This window comes from Aulonocara stuartgranti (assembly GCF_965226115.1).
Source record: "Aulonocara stuartgranti genome assembly, chromosome: 20".
NCBI classification, from domain to species: domain Eukaryota; kingdom Metazoa; phylum Chordata; class Actinopteri; order Cichliformes; family Cichlidae; genus Aulonocara; species Aulonocara stuartgranti.
In genome coordinates this window covers 7,183,339-7,206,929 of record NC_138956.1, presented here as the reverse complement: position 1 = coordinate 7,206,929, position 23,591 = coordinate 7,183,339, and the positions used below count along the sequence as shown (strand labels likewise).

Here is a 23,591-nt window from a genome sequence, read left to right as displayed (position 1 = left end):
ATGGTTCCCATTCACCTGCGGGATCCCCAGGTACTTGTAACTGTCCTCTATGTCTGCAATGTTGCCTTCTGGTAGTTCAATCCCCTCAGTTCTGACTACCTTCCCTCTCTTTGTTACCATCCGACTACACTTCTCCAGTCCGAACGACATTCCAATGTCATTGTTGTATAGCCTGGTAGTGTGGATCAGTGAATTGATGTCTCGTTCACTCTTGGCATACAGCCTGATGTCATCCATGCACAGGAGGTGGCTGACAACTGCTCCGTTCCGTAGTCAGTATCCGTAGCCAGTCTTGTTAATGATCTCACTGAGGGGGTTCAGGCCTATGCAGAACAGCAGTGGGGACAGAGCATCTCCTTGGTAGATCCTGCACTTGATGGTGACTTGTGCTATGGGCTTGGAGTTGGCCTCTAGTGTTGTACGCCACATCCCCATTGAGTTCCTGATGAAGGCTCTTAGGGTCCCATTGATCTTGTACAATTCTAGGCATTCCAGTATCCAGCTGTGGGGCATTGAGTCATAGGCCTTCTTGTAATCAATCCAGGCAGTGCACAGGTTGGTCAGTCTGGTCTTGCAGTCTCGGCTGACTGTTCTGTCCACCAGTAGCTGGTGTTTTGCGCCTCTGGTATTCTTGCCAATTCCTTTCTGTGTCCCGCTCATGATGTTAATGTTAATGCAGCACTACGGGCAATACCTATATATATATATAGGTGAGGGAGTCATTGGTTGAGTTCTTTGGTTGAGATATATATATATCTCAACATGTATAAAAGATTTTATCTGGTTTTGCTGCTGCAAAGAACTCAACCAATGACTCCCTCATCATGGCACTAATACAGTGGTTATGAGTATGAACAAATATTATCTCTGGCACAGATGGGTCTGACACTGCATTGATTAGGGTAACATTCATTAGGAGGCAATCACCCATGCACATATGCACACATATCTTACAATTACTGGTCAATTAACTGTTCTATAGGCTGGTGTTGCATTTAAAACCTGTAATGGTGCTGTCCATGTCTTACCTCAGTAGGACTTGTCTTGTTAAATAAAACAACATTTAAAATATTAATATAAGTTAATGCTAGTTACATATTCACAAATTTGCTGTTTTTCTTAGACTTCAGGTATTAGGAAATCCAATATTTAGGACTTTTGCACTGGTGTTGTTAATTGATTAATCAAGTAAATAACCTGATGATTAATTCATTATCAAAACACGTTTTTTCTTACAGTTTACCAATTTTTTTTAAAATATGTACAATATACAATATATACTTAAAATGCAGCTATCCAGATCAATATCAGCATTATTACTTAATCAGCATTAATGATGCAGTAGTGTGCAGTATTTTGGGAAAGTTAAACCACCAAGAGTTTTTTTCCTTTGTTTTCAAAACAATATATGAGCATTTACATTGTAATAGGTAGCATTTAGTATCAGGTATCAAATTAAATCTTTAAGTTCAACTTACTTCACCCTAGTGCCAAGTTGTACTCTACAGACTACGAGTGAAAGTTGGTGTTTTCGGCTATTTCTGTAGCAGACTTAAACATTTTAAACCTCGGAAAAGAAATAAGAGTTGATGCGCTAACCTTAGTAAATCACAGTACTTCATTTGTCAGCGTCAGACTTTCTAAGTGGTCTTACTGAGTCTGAAACCTGAATCTGTGGAATTGATCTACTGTTACATATTTCAGAAACAACAGCCCTATGCATTAATTTTCTGTTTTATATTCTTAAACATTTGATTGGATATGCAGTTAAGAAAGTGGACTGCAATTTGTATACATATCGCAGTTCATATGCCCCTCCCCAATTGAAATACAATATTATAGAATTTTTGTTGAGCATTTTAAAATGTAGGTGGTGGCACCCGACTTGCTTTTAGAGATTATGTTCTAAATAAAGAGCATCTGTAGTTCCTGCTCAAAACATCAACTGAAATCCTACAAGTTACCAAAATATATGACTATCAATCAACAGCAGGATAAAGACAAAATTGTGGAGACAATATCATGTTGGTCTTACTTTGGGCTGTGCCCCAATAACAGTCGGAGAGAGGGCAAGTCTCCCTTGGCAGCAGCATAGTGAACAGGCAGGGCACCTGTATTGGTGGGGGTCCCAGGGTCTACCTCACCATTCTTCAGCAGCCAATCGGTGATCTCATGGTGACTGAAGCGGGATGCGAGATGAAGAACAGTGGCACCAGAACTGTCCCTGGCCTGTAAAGCAAACAAATAAGGAACATGTTGAACTAGGGAGTCCTGTAATCCCTCCTTTTAAAATAACTGTGACCAACTGTCAGCCTGACTTTGCATTATAAAATGATGATTTGATAACTAATTTAATTTGAACTGGTTACTTGTTTTTCCAGAAAACAATAACCTCCAGAAAATAATTGATACCCATACTTTTTTCTAGCCACTTTTACTGGCTACAAAGTATATTGTACTGTTAATAATAATAATGGATTGCATTTATATAGCACTTTTCGAGACCTTCAAAGCACTTTACAATGCCACTATTCATTCACACACTGGTGGAGGCAAGCTACAATTGTTGCCATAGCTGCCCTGGGGCAGACTGACAGAAGCGAGGCTGCCATATGGCGCCATCGGCCCCTCTGGCCATCACCAGTAGGCGGTTGGTGAAGTGTCTTGCCCAAGGACACAACGACCAAGACTGTCAGAGCCGGGGCTCGAACCGGCAACCTTCCGATCACAAGACAAACTGCCAGCTCTTGAGCCACGATCACCCTGTTCACTGTTATGGGAAGGGGAATCAATTTTTATTTTCTGAAATAAGTAAAAAAACCTTCATAACTTACCACAGTAGCAAGAATATAAAGCACAGAATTTATCTCAGTGCTATAAAACAATTAGCTTTAACAAGAGGCAGACTAATAGCTAACACAGAAAACCTAAAAGACCAAACTTGTGTGGTCCTTGAACAGACATGTCATCTGTTAACATCTTACTAACACAGATGCTTAGGTCTGAGGTAGTGCACTGCTACAGACTAATGGTGTTAGCATCAAATAGACTCATGATCACAGTTTCGTAACACAAACAAGAAAAAAAGAAAACAAAGGTGAAAGCAAGCATTAAGCACTCAAGTGTACTGAGAGTTTTGACTACATACCAGCCATGTTACCACTTCATCTGTGGGCACTCTTTGTCACTTGAAGATGGAATGCTTATGACTGTTCTTCACGTGGATAACTTAATACTGCAGGGTTGTAGGACTGTGTTGTACTCATAATAACATAATATGAATTTGTCACTTTGTCAGTTTCACTTTTACCTCTGCTCAAGAAGGTGAAGATAAATGAGACCCATGTGGGTGAGTCAAAGCAAAGCTCCTCCTCCTCCTCATTATCATATTGGTTACATAGGTAAACTCTAAATCTGAATTTCCTTTTAAGGGCACAAATGATGCACATCTGTGTATCTTTCTGGAATATGCTGGAATATGCAGTATACTACAAATAAATATATACAAGAATAACTTTTATGTGTTTATACATTTAAGTGTTGTAAATTGGGGCCACGCTAAACTGTAAAACTGTATCATGATATCTGTATTTCATGAGAAATTATACATAAGGCAAAGTTCAGCTTCAATTTGAAAAGACTTATATCAACATAGAATAACCTTTACAAGGTGTCCATATTTTGGGATTTAAATAGTAAAAGGCAAATCGATTTAAGAATCATCTGAGATTCAAATAAAGCGAAAATATGCCCTAAGATCATTCTCGAGTGGATTTTGCACATCCTCACAAGTTTTCTGCTCCTGTTTTCATTTTTTTTTTAATAATAGAGGTCTAATTTTTATTTTTGCAAGGCATCTTTGATACCTCTTTGATAGAGTTGTGCTTTTTGAGTCTCATCGTTTTGTGGGTCCAGTGGTTTCTTTAGTGACACTGTCAACACTTTACTCTTAATATCAGCAGACAACTCCTGAGTCTAAATGTCAACTCACTAGTTGCCACCAGTTCTTATGTGCATGAGCACTAAAAAGACACACAGCTGCCCAAGAAATGTGTTAAGAGGGATAGAAAATTCCTCAAACAGGCCTTTGAGTATTGATGTAAACCTCCACAAATTAAAGCTGAGAGATTTAATGTATTACCTAATAAAACAAGAAACCCACTGAATACTTATGGTATGGATTATGTTATTGTGTTGGAGCATTTACTATGACTCCTTCCCAGGTGAAAAAACGCATTGTGCACAAATAGGAACAATAAAAGGTCGAAAAGGTTAATAAGATTTATTTCATCATGTGAAACTTCAACCACAATCCTTACAGCACCAAACACCACCCCTCATTATAATATCAAACTACACTGTCATTATGTGTTTCTTTTTGTACCTTTTGTGAGTCACTGTTTTTATTGTACAGGAGATATTGGATTTGCAAATCCAGTTTTGCATACTTTATTACCATAGAAACATGACATAACACTGAAAACCAGGTTTTTAGCCTTAAATTAAATTTTTTTTTTAAAAAGTATAATTTTCTGTGTACTTACTTTACTTCTGGTATTTAATGTAATTTCTTTCATACCTACAACAGTGTTTGAATTTGTTGCATTTCACTGTCTTACCAAAACAATATGAAAACAACTTTCAGGGCCTTGTGAAAGAGGAAGGTCCCTTTTTGAAAAAGACCAGTGGGTTTTTAAACCTTCTGCTTTTATAGTCAAAACCTTAAAGATTACAAGAGAATTAACAACATCATCAGGACATTTAGAGCACACCAAATGGACTTGGGAGCAAAATACCTGACAGTGACACAAAACAACCCGCAAACCCCACAGAAAGTTATGTTAAAATAAAAGCTTAAAGACTTTATTCCTAAGGAGAAGGATTTTAATGTGTATGTTAGGAAAAACGTGTAGGTTTAAGGCACTAAAATAGATATAATGTGCTTTAAGGAGGAGAGCTGATTCAAATGGGGGTTGGAGTAGGCTCCACAGATGAGAAATGACAGCCAAGTCGGATGAAGCAGAGTTAGGCTACTGTCTGCTACACTTTTAGACCGATCCAGCTACAACTGTAGTAACTCACCTCTGGCCGACATCCACCTTGGGTCAGTAGCCACTGTAGGCATGCCAGGTTGCCTGTTGCTGCTGCGTCGTGCGCCGCGCTTGCCCCGTTATTTGCCACACAATCGCCCGGCAGCCCTGCCTCCTCCACCAAAAACCGCAGGCAGGCTAACTTCCCCGCCCGGGCTGCGTGGTGGACGGGCGAAGCTCCCAGCGCATCCTTGACGTCGCTGGTCAGCGCATTTGCCGCTAATTGCACTTTTAAAGTCTGCATGTCCCCCTGCCTTGCGGCCAGCAGGGTCTTGTCACCCTCCACCACCATGACTGCTGCAGATTGCGCGACTCCTTCCTTCCTTTGGTTGCCTCCGTTGACCCGATCACCGTGCAGATAGTGCGGATAGGGTCAGAGTTGTATTTATAAATGAGTGGATCATGTCAGTAGCCGGGTTAATTTTGGGGTGGGGTGTTGGTGGGAGAGACGCTTGGTTATCGCTCCATGGGTCTTCCCAAAGCGCTGTTCAAATGAAAGAACCCTTTATCGTTCATAAGTTTTTGTTTTCCAGGTAGTGCAATATTTACATGCTGAAATAAAACTTCATACCCGACTGACAAACTAACCTCTTTCTTAGGCTTTGTCTGGCCCGACGTTGTAGCTCAGTAGGTTATCCGCTGTCTGTCTCCAATAGCATCCACCTGTTGCACAAGTTGTGTTCTGGGTTACCAGACGGTCTAAACTATATTTCCCCCCCAAATTAGTTTATTAACCTTTTTTTGCTGTTGAATAACTATCGCGTATCATGCGCCCCAGGGAATATTCCGCTGTGTTTTTCTTCCTATAGCAGATGGCGACATGGGACTCAGCGCCTGTTAAATAATCCATCAGGGGGAGGATCACTGAGCCTGTTACAGGTTGCTGCTTTCTGGAAATCGGCTCAGAAATTAAAGGAGCAGTACGTACATGCTACTTACAACTCTGGATATACATTAATTATGCTGCTGGGGTGAAGGTGCTCGTCGCTGCCAGTCAAGATAGACTCACAAGGAAACATTAATTCAGCAATGAACTTTTTGAACACACCCCAGATCCTGTTTGCAAACAGCATTAATATTACATGTAGCAGTGAAATCAGCATCACAGGATCCGAGCACTTTTGCACACTACAGAGGTCCATCTAGTGGCATTTCAGGGGAGTGTAACCCCCCCCCCCCCCCCCCCCCCAAAAAAAACAAACAAACCCCAAAACAAAACAAAAAAAATAACTATAACTATATTGATTGTTATTATAGACCGCATGTTAATACGTCAATTGGAAATAGTTATACATCTTAAATGATGCCAGATTAAAAGATGAACAAGTTATTTCTGAGGAATAAAAACTTGATGTTGAAACCGGATAAATCATGAGAAGTAGTCCTGCCCAATGATCGTTTATGCATTTTAGTGCATTTACGCCAGTGGTGTGTGTTTCATTGTTTGGGTGCCAGACATGAAATAAAATAGCTTAAATTAACATTCCCTTAATCAACCACAACAAAATGCTGCTTGCAAGCTATCCAACAGCAAGATAAGGCACAGATGCAGGACTCTTAAAAAAAAAAGTTTCATCTTTTACATTTGGAGAAAGTAAATATTCATAGTGCAAGATTGCAAAAGCAGTTTTATGATTTTTATTTTTTTATTTTTTTTGCATTACATATAAGACAGCAAATTGGTCTTCCAGCGATACTGAAGTCCAACCTATGTGCACTTTATGGAGAAAACCCACTGAGCCTTTGAATTCATGTGTTCAGTGTCTAATCAAGCACCTTGCCGCACTCTGACTTTGCAAATATTTGTGAAACAATGGGGCTTTCTGGAGCACGATTAGTGACAGGATGCCATTGAAATGTCTTGATGTTTCCCCCTATGATGTTCCACGATCAACTAATTGTAAGTGGTTTTGCTGAAAATTTGACCGAACTTCAGCAACTAAGACAAAGTTTCAGACCAAATAAAGTTATGGAGCAGGGTCGCCGAGTACTGAGGCGCACATTGAGTAAAAGTCTCCAAAGCTCTAACCCAATAACTGCAGGGCTGCGAACCTTCTCCGGCATGGGCTGAGCAGCTCCTGTAGGTGTAATGTATAGATGTTCAGTACTCTTGTCCATATAGTGCAAAAGCTACCTACTTTAAACGTTTAGCAGCTATACCTGCGGAAGGTATAGAAGCACATGTTGGTGAGCATTATCTTCTATGTGGCCTTACTGACAGTTTTAACAAAAGTTTCAAAGGTCAAGTTTCAATGCAAATGATGCAGATAGGCTGTCTGTATTTTCATGAACATATTGCAAAGAACTGTAATACATTTCACCACCAAACGGTGGCAGGAAAGCCTCGTATTCTGCAGCTTATCTCCACCTGGAACAGGTGATGATACCTCAAGTTATTTGAAAAATGACAAATTTAAATAAGCTTGCACACCGGAAGAGCCAGATAACATGTCTTAAAAACGACAAATTTGAAAGTCTTCATTTTTATCTAAAAAAAATAAGCAAAACTCAGCAATATGCTCCCCTAACTGCTTTGTAAACATACAGTCTTGGTATACACTGCCGGATTTAAACAAGACTATTCTATAGTTACAGCCTAAGACTAGGGTATTTAAATGATTAGATGTGGGGCAAATTTTGAAAAATAATGAAGCTTCACACCAGGTTAACTTTCTGCCAGACTAACTCGATTGGTTTTTCCGCTCAGCCAATTTCTGCAGTATGCGGGTAGATTCACTCCTGAGTATTTGGAGGTGGTGGTGGCGGGGGGCGGGGTATGAGCGAGTCTCGTGCTCGGCGCGTGCCTCTTCCGCCCATCTGTCTCACAGGTCCAACTGTCATGGACACCGCGCGCCAATTTGAGGGAGGAGGGGGGAATTCCCACGAGCGTGCTAACTACAATTCCCCAGAGGAAATGGACAGTAATAGCTCTCAAAAAGGCTGGAGATAAACGAGGGGGGAGGAGAGGTCATTTAACCTAGAAGATTTTTTTAGCTCAGTCTAAAGTACATATATGTGGAACAAGTCCGTTAGCTCGGAAGCAAAGCACATTGTGGTCGTTTTATGGGCACTATTAAATCTTCGCACATTTCCATACGCTAGCACTGTTTGTTTATTTTCAGACACACTGCCCTGACTCGCAGGAAAAAATGACCTTCAACTGAATATAACCTCAGCTGAATCTGAATAAAGTTTATTTTTTATTTATCACGAGACCCACAATTTCAAAAACTGTCGACCTTTTTATAGTAGAGTATTCAACTTCCAGCTACTCACTAAAATTGGATTGTCCGTTTATTAAATACGGTATAGATTATTTGACTGCCACACTAATCCCATCTCCTTGTTTTGGGCTTATTATTTCCCACTTTGGTATGTGGACTCTAGACGTGAAAGACGGGGTACTTTTGTGCTGCAGCTGTAGCTTTTGATGATCGGTCTAACACAGGGTTTAATCAAGTGTAGGAAATTGTGGAGTCTTTTCCCAGACTGTTAAAAGACATTCCAACAACCTCAACCAGTGAGGAGCCAAATCCCCATTGAACTGGAAAGAAGCTGCCAACGGTTTCCCCCTCCTTCAGAGCCTGGGAAAGCTGGGATATTTCTTGCACGCGTCAGAAGTGCGACAGTTATTCAAATTGGACTCGATTATTTAGAGCGTGGGCCCCATCTAACCTATTGTGTGTTCACATCTGCTGCCGCGCGGGAACATTTAAATGAGATATTCTCTACCAAGTTCAAACCAACCTCTTGTAACCCAACAACTGTAAAATTCAGTATTTCTGACACAATAAGATCCCAAAATAACCTAGACGTGAGAGTTTACTGTGGTCAATGACTGCCACAAATAGTACACTTGTTTTTTTGTTTTTTGTTTTTTATTAAAAAAGAGGGAGAATCCTCAATAAATACTGGAAATTGTAACTTTAGCTTGACCATTTTAACCTACTGACGATAAATGCGTTATCATCTTTATTAAAGCCACCATATATTCATTCAGTTTCCAGTCTCAGTTTATCGTGTGAGGAGGCACAGTTTTGAAAACCCGTTTCTAGGCTATATGCCAGAGTAATAGCTCCCTGTCCAGCCTGCTGGTCGGCGCGTGCCACAGAGGAATTGCTTTGGATTGGGTAAACTCGGGCGCGTGCAGGGAAGGTTCCTCCGGTGTGCAGCAGGGCATACTCAACCATAAACACAGGTGTGTCTTTATCATCATCGTGTCAAATCTAAAATTCCCAAACAAACAACGTAATTATGTAATATTAAAAAAACCCCACGAAAGGACTGTGGTAAGATTACTGATCATAAAAAAGACACCAGACACCAAAAATAAACTTTATTTGCTGAAAGAAGACCAACACACAAAGCGAGGAAAATACTTTATTCTTTATTCTTTTCCATTCTCCCATCCCCAAATGCCTTCTTTCTTTCTTTCTTTCTTTCTTTCTTTCTTTCTTTCTTTCTTTCTTTCTTTCTTTCTTTCTTTCTTTCTTTCTTTCTTTCTTTCTTTCTTTCTTTCTTTTCGGTTTGACTGGCATATTCTTGAAATTGATACAATGCATAGATTGAATTACTATTGTAATGCGGAATAGAGCATACTCCAGATATTTAAATGAACAACAACCCTTTTGTATTTGTAGCTGTACGTTTTTTGTATAGGCCTAATAAAAAATTCAGTTTTCTGCAGCTTAAGTCGGTATGACAACATATATTTAGAAAATATGAACATTTGTGCTCTAAAGACATAAAGTATGTAATTCTTCTATAATGTTCCTATTTTTTAATCTAAATATGAGTGCACCTACAGTTTGAACATATATAAATGAGTTTTTACTTTTTAACATCTGCGGTTGAGCGCAGATTTTGTGTAAAATTATACCTTTTTCCTCTCAGACTAATAAACTCCAGGCTTGTAACACCCTAAAAGATAATCTGCATTTTTTATTATAGTAATAGTTATTGAATAATTTGCATTATTACAGTATGATACCTGAAACAATGCACTTTTAGAAATATTAAGCATACGGCATTATTGACAAGTCCTACCATCATATTGCTAAAGTTTCTTTCTTTAAACTTCCTTTACTGTTGTTCTCACAGCCTTTGAGACAAAACGTAGACGTCTTGTGCCCCCTTGAACTTACCCTGCAGCCGTGATGTCTGCTCCACAGCGACCCAGTCATCCGTGAGCTGCAGTGAGAATATCTGCGGTCAGAGTTTCTCACACTCAGGGTCATTAGTGCCGGACAGAAACAGGACAACTAATTTGACAAGACAGGCGTTTTAACGATGCAACACCTGCAGCAAAAAAATTCAAAAAGGCCTTGGCAGCACTCTGATGCTCTAGTGAGTCGAATAAAAAGACAAGCTTATTTTCAAAGTTAAGCTCAGCTATATTATTCTGCTGCAGATAAACATAATTGGACTAACTCAAAAGATGGACTCCCAGTGTTCCCTTTGTAAGCATTGTTAAAGATAATGTACAATACTGTAAAACCCCATGGTCACGTGTTATAGCAGTTTTAGTTATAGGTGTCATATCACTACAGCGCAAACAACATAGTCTACTTCAAATTGTGACACCAAATATCTCAAATATATACATCCATTAAAATAAAAGAACAGCAGACAAATGTTATTATAAATAGCTAAACTCTCCTACAAAAAGCAACACTACTACACTGTATCTAACTTTTATCTATATATTTTGTAATCAGAAAGGGTATGATGCCGTTTAAATTAAAAGTGAAAAACATACCACGTGTGACACGCCGATCCTGTGCTCGTGGATCAAGTCCCGTGTAGTCAGTCTGATGGCTAAGGTTGTATTGAGCGCCCTTTTAGAACACGAGATTTGGAGGCTCAGTGACAGAGACGCTTCTGTCTGTGGGCGGGCACCCCTGCAGACCACGCCCACTCACTGGTTGAAGGACTGTGCAGGAACTTATAATAGTACAGAAAAATAATATAAAATAAAATGACATGAAATAAAAATAGAAAACAGCAACAAGATTAAATGTTTTAAAGCTCTCTGAAGTTGAACCCAGTTTGGTTTCAATGTTCTGCGCTGGACTACGAGCTAAAGTCTCATCAGTTTGACTATAAGGGCAGCATTTCAATTGTGTACTAATTTGCTTTTTCATTCTGAAAATAAAGAAACGCAGAAGAATCGTTTCTAGCGTTTTCGCCTTTTGTTGTTATTTTTTAAGCTATTTTTTCTGGTTTATTATTTTCTGCGGAAATTATAAATGGCAAATCAAATAAAGACTTTAAAGAACATAAAGAAACCCCTCGTAAAGACCACTTCTCTATTTTGGGAACTGCTGTAGTAAAAATGTTTTTTTTTTTCTACGTTTTTTCTCGTGATTAACTGCCCACTTCTAGATTTCCCTTTGGGCAGCTCTTAATGGCCCCTGTGTCTGTGTAACTTCAAAAATAATGTATCGAAGCAGGAAGCCATCTGGTGCCTTTGTTCTCTTGGCTCGTGCTGTTCTCGTGCCCCTGATACGGCTGCACAATGGATTCCCTCAATCAGAAATCCAATATTCAAAAACCCCGCCACCACGCCGCATGTCCTGCCTGTCCAATGCCTGCCTCGAAGCTGCTGGCGTTTCTTATCCACACTATACTTCACTATTTACTAAAGAATTAAGAAAGACACAGTCTTTAAGTTACAACTAGGTCTTCTATATACTATAGGACATACATATGACATGTCACTGACGCACAATCGCGTTTTTGTGTGCTGGTGCATTGAAGTGAGAGAAAGAAAAGTGTGTCAGAGCTGGAAACGTCAGCTATTGGCGGAGAAGCCAATGAGACGCTGTAAGTTTACCTATGTCAACTTTGAAGAGCAAAACAAATGTGCGTCACCAGATGTGTGCTTGGAGCTTGGCTTTTGGCTTTGTTAGGCTTCTTTGGATATTCAAATCCTGTCTGAGCCATCCATTTGGTTTGGGCAATGCGCAATTACACGAAAATATCTCCCCGCCTCTGAAACGAAAGACGCTAGGCTTGCTGTTTGGCACTGCAATAGATTTCATTTTAAAGAGGGCACAGCTAAATAATAATAATAAAATAAATTAATAAATAAGTCGTTACAGTTAATAAATCGACATTAACTACTGCCTCAATGCAATCATAGCTGCTCTTTCATTCAGTTGGTTTATTTATATTTCATCCTTTTGTCTTTTGTCAGGAGTGAAGCAACATAACATTATGGACTTATTCTTATGTGCAAACACAGTTTTAACCATGATTCCATTGTGTAAAAAAATAATACATTCTGTGCACTGATAACAGTGGCAACAGCAATAAAATAACGCTCATAGCATAATATTTGACTAGAAAATAGCTCAAATGATTTATTGTCATGTTTAATTGTAGATTTTGATATTCACAGTTAACATCTGAAATAAATAAAGAGCCAATATAACAGTTTGATGGGGCTGATTTCTTATTATTTGATAGTGGTGTTTTAATTAGACAGGTTAGTTTAAGTTCAAATAAAAATATAAGAATATCCACCTTTTGTCTCCTATAGCACGTGACCTGGGGGGACGCTCAGGGGACAGATTCAGTGACGTCAAATGGTCGTCGTGCATGGTAAAAAAAAAAAAAAAAGTTTGGATTTTCCCCAATCCGCAGATGCCTTATGAAAACGGCGTTGGTTTAAGCGTGGGGAGCTTTTTGGCACATTGTAATACGTGTTTGTTTGCGTCCCCAGATGATAAAATGTGACATCAGTGCTTTGACGACATGTATAAAAATAACGCTGGTGCTATGTAAAAACATTAGCATACGCACATTACGCGCACTGTCCCCACATCTGATGCTAAAAAAGCGTCATTTCTTTTATTACACAAACAAAGCTGTTTACTATTTGTGGAGGGACACACAGACCGATTAACAAAGTGAAATGAGACTTTAGTATACTCTAATATAATCTAATAATGATCTTAGTATAATTTCCTTTTCTGTTTGTGTCTGCTTTGAAGATGAAATAGGGCAAGGAAGTTTGGATGGTTTATGTATTTGATGATCTGAAACATGTGATATATGCAAAAATAATAAAAAAAATAAATTAAAGAAAATGCTTTTTCCACACACAAAGAGCAATGTGTTATGGATTGTCAGGTCTGGATTGATGAATGCACAGACAGAATCAGACACCAAACCATAGCTTTAACCTGTCAAATGTTTTTATTTTACACATTTCAGCAATGTGGACATTAGCAGTATCAGAAAAAGTACCAAAAAAAAGGATACCCTTGCAACATCTCAAAGTTGTTGAATCTCACGTCCTGGTCTGCTCTGTTCTTTGGAGATCAGTGACCATGTTGCTGTCTTGCTGTCTACCATGTTGTTGAACTAAAAAAAAAAAGACACAAGATTCCTTCCAGGAATTGGTTTTGGTTTTGGGAGATGCCTCTTTTGATTTATACCCAGGATGCCATTTCTTAGAAATCGATGCAGCGTGTACTATACAGACACGTTAGGATGTCAGATATTTTCTAAATGTAATTATTTTGCAGTCTTTTCATCTACACCACTTGAGAGAGAGACCCAGGCACACTATGTCTAGGAGATTTTACACTCAACCAGCCATCAAGGGGAGACTGTTGGATTTCTCATTTTTGTAAAGTCTTGACTTTACTTTGTCAGCTTCTCAAAGATTACATACTGTATATTCTCCCAAGACCCCAGAATTCATTCTTCTCCTCTATGAAGGACATGAGTCTGAAACTTCTACATCAAATAGAATTTATGCAATATATCTTAGTCCTACTGTAGAGTCACTAGGACATCTTGGGCTTTGTATTGATGCCACATTTGTGGGGGTTGGGCAAACAGAGCCCTTTCTTTTCAAAATGACAGGCATTACTGTGTCCACATTTTATGGCCAAGGAAGCCCAAGTGATACAATATTAAGATTCTATCGGTAAAACTCAAATTGTTTCTTGAATATCATATTTTTTTATCTTCAATTTGATAGGATTTCAAAAATTTGCAGTAAAGTGAGACTTTAAAATAAAGCTTTTATTCAGTGTTCCACGTATTAGACGAGAGGACTTATGAACTCCAATTCAATTCAATTCAATTCAATTCAATTCAATTCAATTCAATTCAATTCAATTCAATTCAATTCAATTCAATTCAATTCAATTTCATTTATATAGCACCAAATTAAAACAATGGTTGCTTCAAGGTGCTTTATATTGTGTGGTAAAGACCCTACAATGATACAGAGAAAAAGAAATACAGAGAAAACTCAACTATCAGATGAACCCCTATGAAAAAGCACTTGGTGACACTGGGAAGGAAAAACACCTTTTTAACAAGAAGAAACCTCCAGGCTCAAGGAGGGGCGGTTTGATACAATTAAGAACATTTTCTCTCCTGATATTCCTCATGTACCAGTCTATACTAAATCTGTAATGACTTTTTAAATTATTTTGTTAATAAGGTCACTGCCGTCAGGTCAAATATTTCTCCATCATCCTCCCAGTATCACACTGACACTTTGCTTACCTCTGATACCTGGTCCTCTTTTACTCCCGTTACCTTACAGGACATCAGTGCTTTCTTGGTCATATGAAACTGACTTCAAGCCACCTTGATGTACTTTCTCCATCATTTTTCATTAGTGTGTTTGACTCTATTGGCCACTGTATTCTGGAAATTATTAATACTTCTCTTTATACTGGCTCAGTTCCCAGCTATTTTAAACAAGCTATTGTTGAATCAATATTAAAGAAAACAAATTTGGACCCATCTCTTCCAAGCAGTTACAGGCCAATATCAAAATTACCATTGGTGTCAAAGATATTGGAAAAAACAGTTGCAGAACAACTTAACAACTTTTTGGAAAAGAACAATGTTCTGGACATTTTCCGCTCTCCACTGAACCTGCTTTACTTAAAGAGTCTAGTGACATTCTGATGGCAGCAGACTTTGGAGAGTACTCCGTTCTGGTTATGTTGGATCTCACCTCTGCTTTTGATACTGTTGATCACAGCATCATGATAAATAGGCTGAAGGACTTGTTTGGGATTACTGGTGTTGTTTTAAAATGATTTATGTCGTATCTATCTGAGAGATCTTTTACTGTTTGTATGAATCATGTGTTGTCTGAAACATTAGTTCTGCCTTCTGGGGTACCTCAAAGATCTGTTTTAGGTCCGATTCTCTTTTTTTGCTGTATATACTCCCTCTAGGCCAAATTATCAGACATCACAATAATATTTCTTATCATCTCTATGCTGATGACATTCAGTTATACTGTTCTTTCAAAACTTCTGAGTTTTACAAATTGTCGTGTTTAAATAATTGTCTGTCAGAAATCAAACAATGGTTAAATGACAGTTTCCTCCAGTTAAATGCAGATAAAACAGAAACCTTGATTATTGCACCTGATCACATGCTCTCAGAAATTAAGCAGCATATCAGTTTTTTAGACCCTTCATTTCAGCCGAGTCTCAGAAACTTAGGTGTTATATTTGACAGTTCAATGTCTCTTGAGAAACACTTTAAACAACTTGTCCGGAACTGTTTTTATCATCTAAGAAACATTTCTAAACTCAGACTACTGGTGTCAAAGGCAGAACTTGAGATGATTACTCATGCTTTTATCTCTTCTCGTTTGGCATATTGTAATAGTCTTTTTACTGGTCTCAATAAATCAGCTCTGGATCGCCTTCAGACCGTACAGAATGCTGCGGCAAAACTTTTAACTGGCACAAACAAGAGCTCACACATTACTCCAGCTTTGGCTTCTCTTCACTGGTTGCCAGTAAATTTTAGGGTTCATTTTAAAATTTTAGTTGTAACTTTTAGAGCTCGGCACGGTGAAGCTCCCCAATATATCTCTGACCTGTTGAAACCTCATGCTTCATCTCGAGCACTTAGATCATCAGGTCAGAGGTTACTGGTGGTCCCACGTACTAGGTTTAAAACACGTGGGGATTGGGCTTTTCCGGCACTGGCACCAAGGTTGTGGAACTCTCTGCCGTTGTATTTACGCTGTCTGGACTCCACTGACTCCTTTAAAAAGCAGCTGAAGACATTTTTATACAAAAGAGCTTTTAATTGATTTTTTCACTGCTTTATATTATTTTATTTCTATTTCTGATTTTACTGTGAAGCACTTTGTGATTTTTATCTGTGAAATGTGCTATATAAATAAATTTTACTTACTTACTTACTTACTACAAGTTGGTGGTGATAAGAAGCAGTGTGTAAGCTAGGGCTCTGAAGTTTTTTCATAACAATATGTTGAATGGAAAATATGAGCCTTTTCAGTTGAATTCAACTCTATTGAAATTGGGTTGAAAAACTTTCTTTTAACAAGAAACCCAAACACACAATCTGAAGGATCTCTGATTACATCAGACAGTAGTTATGCAACCAGGATTTTAAAAATGTCAAAACATGTAAACCAGACACACAAACCAAAGGAAAGTGCTCATCTCTTAAAGCTGAAAGCATTATTCATCATATCTGTGTATATGGCACTTGAATAAAACCAGTTCTAGTTAATTGACAATTCACTGTGCTATCCACAAATGTGCATATTAAAGCTTAATGATGCAAGAAGAAGCTATGCAAAGAACATAATCCAGAAATGCTGCCATCTTCTCTGAGTTGAACCTCATTTAAAATTAACTCCGGCAAAGTAGAAAACTCTTCTGTGGTCAGACAAATCTGAATTTGAAATCTATCCAGCTTGTTATCAGTACTCATTTCAAAAGCCTGCATAATGCTGATGATGGTATAAGAGTGCACTGTGCATCTGGAAAGGCACCATCAGTTGTGAAAGATGTACATGCAAGCTCTAGAGCAACATATTCTCCAATCCAGAAGAAGCCTTCTTTAAGGAAGGCTTCACATATTTCAGCAAGACAATGCCTTACCACATGCAGCATCTATTACAACAGAATGGCTTTGTACTTGAAGAGTCCAGGTGCTGAACTATCCTGCCTGCAGTCCAGACTTTTCACTAATGGAAAACATTTGGAGCATCATGAAATGATAAGCATGACAAAGTAGACACAGGACTCCTGAGAACCTAAAACACTATATCAGACAAGACTGGGACAACACTGCTTTCCCAGATGTTCAGCAGCTTTTCCCCCCTTAGTTCCCAGATGTTTACAGACTGTTGCTCAAAGAAGAGTGGATACTACACAGTGGCAAACTGTGACAACGGTTTTGAGATGTGTTGCTTCAATCAATTTTAAAACGATTAAATATTTTTCTTAAATTGATACATGTTACACATGTAAAGATTTGAGTTTTAAAATGTAGGCTTATGAGATCTTCAGATCATTGCATTCTGTTCTTATTTACTTTTTACACAGCTTCCCAATTTTTGAAACTGAGTTACCATCATTGTCTATGCTATTGTCTCGCATCCCCCCCAAAACCGTTCTACTTTGATGTGTCTTGTATTGAGAAGGACTCACACAGAATTCAATTCGTGGTTGGAGTCTGGCTGGCAAGTTAAGTCTAAGGTGTAAGCTTTCTATTTTCAAACATTTAAGCTCAGTTTCCTGTATTGGACGGTACCAAAAATGCCACAGATATATAAAATCAAACACCTAGCCATACAATGTGGCTACATTTCTGAAAAAAATAGTTCATTTTAAAGAGATCATTGAGTTGGAATGTGATTTTTCCCATGGCTGCGCAGCTGCTGTGTAGTGTAGGTGACCCATACTTCAGTCATATAATGTGAATTCTACTAAAAACTACAAAGACTATAGGGGGATGGTAAAAGAAAATTAGATGGTTTAAACATCGTCATGGTGTTAACACCATACTAAAAGTTTACAGTAAGTGTGCAATGCAGATAACTTAGTTTACCAAATGGCAAACAGTAAAGCCCATAATAATTTTTTACAAAGCCAAAGTCAGTCCACAGTTTGTTTGTGTCTTATCTGTTGGAAAATGCAAGCTATTGAATGTACCAGGTTGTCATATCATGTCAAACAAAGGACACAGTCAAGGAATTAGAATTATTAAATATTTGACATTTCAATTGAATCAAATATTTATTTCACCAGCCTTCATCTGGAATGGCATTTTTGTTTAAGCTTTCAGGGGGAAAAAAAGAAGAAATAATGATAAATACACCAGTGCTGATATGCTTTTAAGAAAAAAAAACATCAACTGAAATGTTTGTCTTATGTCTCTCATGAGTCTGGCACAGATCATCACACTATCACAACAACAAAAGTCAGTTCTTGTTTGAGCCAAAACAGAAGGGTACTCTAGTCTTTTTGTTTTTTGTGGTACTTTGTAGATCAAAATAAGACTCATTGCTTCTGCTACCCCTTGTGACCTCTTGGTCTTGCCATCACTTTGCTGTGGCTTGCTTTTTGTAAAACCTTGCACTGTGACAACTGGGAAAGGCTGGAGCCCCCTGGACTGGATAAATGTTTAGGAAAATGGATGGATGTTTGTAATTTCTAAGCAGTTTCTGCTTATATATCTGTACTATGTGTATAAATAGCTTAATAATTGATTACAATCAGATTTTTGACTGTTATAATCAAATTTGTATGAAACATGCTTTACAAAGATTTCTATGTCTCATCTTAAACACATTTAGTATAATTTAAAAAATCATATGTTTTATTTTCTTAGCTAAATGTACAATACAGATTTGTGGGAGATTTTTCTAACAGAATTAATGTGGAGCCAAACATTAGTGACCATGGAAAGGGCATATTTTAAAATAAAAACAAACAAAAAGATGATATTTTATATATAGCCTAATTGTCGTCTTTAATGTTTCTGCACATTTTGAGTATTTATATTATATTCATATATATTGTTTATTGCGATTACTTCTCGCCTTTCTTTTAGTACCGACGTGGGACAATACTCTAATTTCGTTGTACAATTGCACAAAGTATGATCGTGCAATGACAATAAAGAGTTCAGTTTGTCAATGAAAGAATGGAAACTGGCAGAAAAAAACGATTATTGGATGTCTTTTTTTTGTAGCATTTCACGAAAATATGTATTTTTGAGCTTGCCGTTATGTATTTGGTATATAAATTTTCAGTCTACTTTAGGCTACATAGAATAAAATATTTTGTTTGTTTGTTTGTTTTTTGTTTTTTTGCTCCGTACACAAAGGTCAGTCCTGAGTCTAGCAGATGCTTTCGTGTCATGTGGATAATGGTAGCGTAGAATTTGGTTTGGGTCGCCAAACATCGTTTAGGGTGCAGTCGCGATTTGAAGTCTGGAAAATCTCCAAGTCTGGAAATTTTCATGTGGCTCCATGAAGTGGAGACGATCACCTTTGGCAGAGCAGAGTCCTTCGACGCATTTGGTTTTACGCCTCAGTGCGCTTCAGCTCCATCTGTCTGAACGCTTTGGCTCGTGTCAGTCTCATGCCGTTTATACAACCAAATTCTATTAAATCTCATAAGCAAACTCAGCGATTAGGATTTTAAAGATGTTTTCTTTAGATGCACAGGATAGCTCTTTGCCGTTTCATCTCTTCATCCAGATTGTACCTTGTCCAAAATTATACTGAAGATGTTATAATTGGTATACTTATTGATTTATTTCCGCGGTAATAAACAATTTGACAGTTTATTTCATTTGGTTGAGTTGAAGAAATGAAATGGGGATTTAAATACCTAGTTTTACTGGAAACAAACAAACAAAACAAATTATGTGCATCTCCCACACAGTTGCTGTAAAACTTTGAGTGACTCCACTTTTCTGTACACCCTTCAACAAAGGATCACTGTGCCCTAATCGTGCACAGATGGATACCCACGCTGAAACCAAAACAAAAAAGGGTCCCAACCGAAGCCTTTCCTGGACTTTTTTTTTCGTCTTATCGCGAAGTGCCAGTTCCCATACTGGACTTGGTGGCGGTTATTTGAGGCCCCATGGGGCAGGGCGCGTGCAAAACCGTGCATGTGTAATGCTTGACAAAAGAGGAAGGTTAAATCCCTGAAGCTATAGAGAAGAGCAGATTGCAGTCGATGGGACAGCGTATCCTTGTCTAAATTATGAGTTTGTTGTGCGGTATATCTGGTTTCGCGTGCGTAAAAATTTACTTCAGTGTGATGCACATGTCTCGCTCCTTCTTGTTTCCTTGGAAATTCCCTGCGCAAAATGTATCCATAAAACTCCAAGGTGCTTCAATGACATTAAACATCAAAAGATCTATAACTAAATTTATTTGACATCATTTAAAACAGAGAGCGTTTATATGCATTTTTGCAGTTTTGTCTATTTTTTATTATGAACTCCTAGTTCTGAGTATTCTAGATGTTTTCTCCCTTTTCTACTCATCATGCCGTTTTAACTTGACTGTTACAAAAATACAACAATTGCACCATTGCGGTCATGTCCCCCTCCCCCACCACAGCCCCCTCCCTCGCAAAAAATGAGAAAAAAAAGAGACAAAACAAGAGTGAAGCACATTTATGGCGAGAGGACACATGATCGGGAGCAGGGGCTGGGATGCTGATGCGAGAGTGGTGCAGCAGCGGCAGACGGGGGAGAGTGCATAGAGACGGGAGACGAGAAAGGCGGGGGTGAGGTGGGGTGGGGGGTCCCATCTGTTGCTCCGATCGTGGCGCGTGCCGAACGCGTGAATCCTACTGGCAGCTCATAGGCCTGAGAAACTGACACTCTTTAAAACAGCATTTAAATAAAAGCTGTTTAAAGTTCTGGAGGTTGATGTTATATGTGTCACAGTTATCGTTTACAGATTGCATTATTCTTGTATTTACATAATTTGTAGGGAATACTTAACATTTCCATAATTCATAGTTCAAAATTCATATTTAAGTGCGACGATTCGTGGGAGTATTTATCAATTTTTTTCAATTCTTCCTTTAAACATGTGTATTGTATTGCACATGTATTGCACGGCTATGATATGCGATCTTATATTGCACATACACGCCTCATTTTGCTTGCATTGCGAGCTGTCCGTCACCTCCCCCACTGCTACAGGTAAACACCGTGTTGTCGATATTGGAAGCAGTCTGCTGAGGGTCCAGAAGCAGATGTTAATCCATACATGGCTTGGCTTGGGTATCTGGTTTATTAATTTTGGAATAGATTAGTCCTCCCCTCAAATTCATTCATCTAGCTCCTTTTTGTTTTGTTGTGGCGGGAACGAAACCATAAATAAACGCACGGTATTAATTTTCATTATGCAGGATGTTTTTGTGTGTGTGTTTTTTTTAATCTAACTTGTAATCGTTCATTTATAGCTGTTTAACTTTGATGGGTCTTATAAAAACATGCTGACTTTACTTGTAGGAAGTGCTTAATACAAACATAAACAAAATGATACATAGGCAACTTTTAATAATTAAAGTTATTAACTAACAACGTCACGAAAAGAACAATGATACACCGTAGATAATTACAATGGCGGTTGTCTGCCTAAGAAAAAAACAAGTTTTCATACCCTGCACTTGTAATTTGATCTTGGATAGACGTTGAAGCCTTAAATATTAAATGCAGTAAAACGCAGCAGCATCACGAAACTCCGCATACCAACATACAGACGCGGGGGGCCAGATGGTCCAGACAGGATTTCTACTCGTCTCCCAAGGGCCTCGCCCCCTGTGTCATGCCCCAGCTGCAATGGCTTGTGTTCCCTCCCCTCTGACGCTCCGGCTCCACATAAATAGGAAGCTCGCCAGCTCAGCGGCACACTTCAGCTCAGCCGCTCAGGAAGCAAGCATCTCCCGTCAAAAGCACAACAAGAAAACGCAAACAGAATGAGTCCCAGCTTCACTACTGAGGCCAGCCAGCCTCTCCCTGCAAGGTCCACCGTGGCCCAGAGAAAACAAGCCAACGAACTTAGAAAGGTAAGGAGAAGACGAACCACTACGCAGCTGTTTGTTTTGTTTCTGGAAATGTGTTCTGCGTTAACCCTATCGGTACAGCCTAGTAACAGTGTTGAAATTATTTTTTGTAGACTCTTAAACCCCTGCTGGAGAAGAGAAGACGAGCTCGCATCAATGACAGTCTCAATCATTTGAAGAGCCTGATTTTGCCCCTTGTTGGCAAAGATAACGCACGCTACTCCAAGCTGGAAAAAGCGGACATTCTGGAAATGACAGTCCGCTTCCTCAGAGATCTTCCTTCCACCCCAGTCAAAGGTGAGCATTATCTCTACGACATGCATAGCACACTGTTGTCCTCCAAGTTTTTAACACCCTTCTTGTGAAAATCCCAGCCACTGATCAAATATCTCCTGTCCTCTCTCCAGACTCCGCAGACAGTTACAGAGAAGGTTACAAAGCTTGCCTCCAGCGTGTTTCCGCGCTGCTTCCCAAAAGTCTGGATCAGGACGCGTGCCAACGGGTGCACGACTTCGTCCAGCAGTCCATGTCTGCCACCGTCACTCCAACCTGCCTGAACTGCTGTGCCCAGAGCTCCAGGACTTTACCTCAGATCCAAGAGAAAATTATGAGCCTCAAATCCAGCTTCACCTACAGGCTGGAGACTCAGCACCGCAGCAGCAGCGCAGTGGCTCCAAGCAGAGCGCAGGCAGACCAGCAGGCTGTCAGCGCTGCTACGTGGAGACCTTGGTAGATTAGATGGACAGTTATCTCACGCCTGTTTATTTTGTGCTGTTTACTATTTGTACTAAATCAGTGGTAGTTTTAGTGAGTACGGTGAAGAAGAATTGTTGGAGCTGTATATAAGTTTAAGTCATTTTGCGTTTAATGCTAGAAGACTCGAGCACAGATATCAAAGAAACTGAAGGTTTTGAACTTAAAAAAATGCAATCCTCTTTGGGGTTTCAGAGTTACGGGTTGTAGACAACACTTTTGTAAACCCCACGGGTTATTTTGTTTGAGGTTTGCACGGTTGACTTAAATGTATTTTGGTCTGTGCAACAGAATAGTCAGTAAACACTATGTGTTAACTAGGATGATATATTATTTATGTACGACAAGACACGTTTTATGACATTTCTGTTTTGTCAATGACAAAATATTTTCAATAAAAGTATGCTCGACAAAGATGTTTATGGTGTTTGATCGTTTTTGTTGCGGTGATTGAAGGACCTCAAATTTATCACTGACCCTGGATGCCTTAATGAGACGATTCTGGGTGAAATGAAAGAAGAAAAAAGGCGCGCAAACGCACAAAGCCACAGGTCATCCAGAGCCCATTGATGCTGCTGAGCAGCTGCTCTATTGTTGCTGATGTAAGGCGCCGCTCTAGTTGCCGCCAAATCTGTGGGAAGAAGTACTGGTTGTGTCACAGGAAACACACTGAGATTACTGTGGGAGTAACAACAGACTAGACTACTCAAAAAAAAAAATAAAATAAAATAAAATAAAATATATATATATATATATATATATATATATATATATATATATATATGTGTGTGTGTGTGTGTGTGTGTGTGTGTGTGTGTGTGTGTGTGCAGTGTATGTCTTGTATTGCTTTTAAATAATGTATAACCTTATTACAGAAAAACCATGAAACACC

General features: G+C 38.9%; 2 protein-coding genes across 3 annotated transcripts in view; one reads left to right on the top strand and one right to left on the bottom strand.

The window, feature by feature from the left end:
• The window catches only part of espn (espin), a 38,717-nt gene extending 32,776 nt beyond the window's left edge, over positions 1-5,941 (bottom strand). For both annotated transcript variants that reach the window (XM_082518810.1, XM_082518811.1), the window contains exons 1-2: positions 5,083-5,941; positions 2,036-2,229 (exon numbers count right to left, since the gene is read on the bottom strand). In XM_082518810.1, coding sequence (XP_082374936.1) covers positions 2,036-2,229; positions 5,083-5,382 — 494 coding nt within the window. In that variant the 5' untranslated portion in view covers positions 5,383-5,941. The remainder of the gene's footprint in view (positions 1-2,035; positions 2,230-5,082) is intronic.
• A 15,781-nt stretch (positions 5,942-21,722) lies between these two features.
• LOC309697745 (transcription factor HES-2-like) lies at positions 21,723-22,679 on the top strand (the record flags this gene model as incomplete). The annotated part of the gene is given in 4 exon segments (XM_082519858.1): positions 21,723-21,828; positions 21,831-21,949; positions 22,060-22,243; positions 22,354-22,679. Coding segments are annotated over 4 exon segments (735 nt in total).
• Between the last annotated feature and the right edge of the window lie 912 nt (positions 22,680-23,591).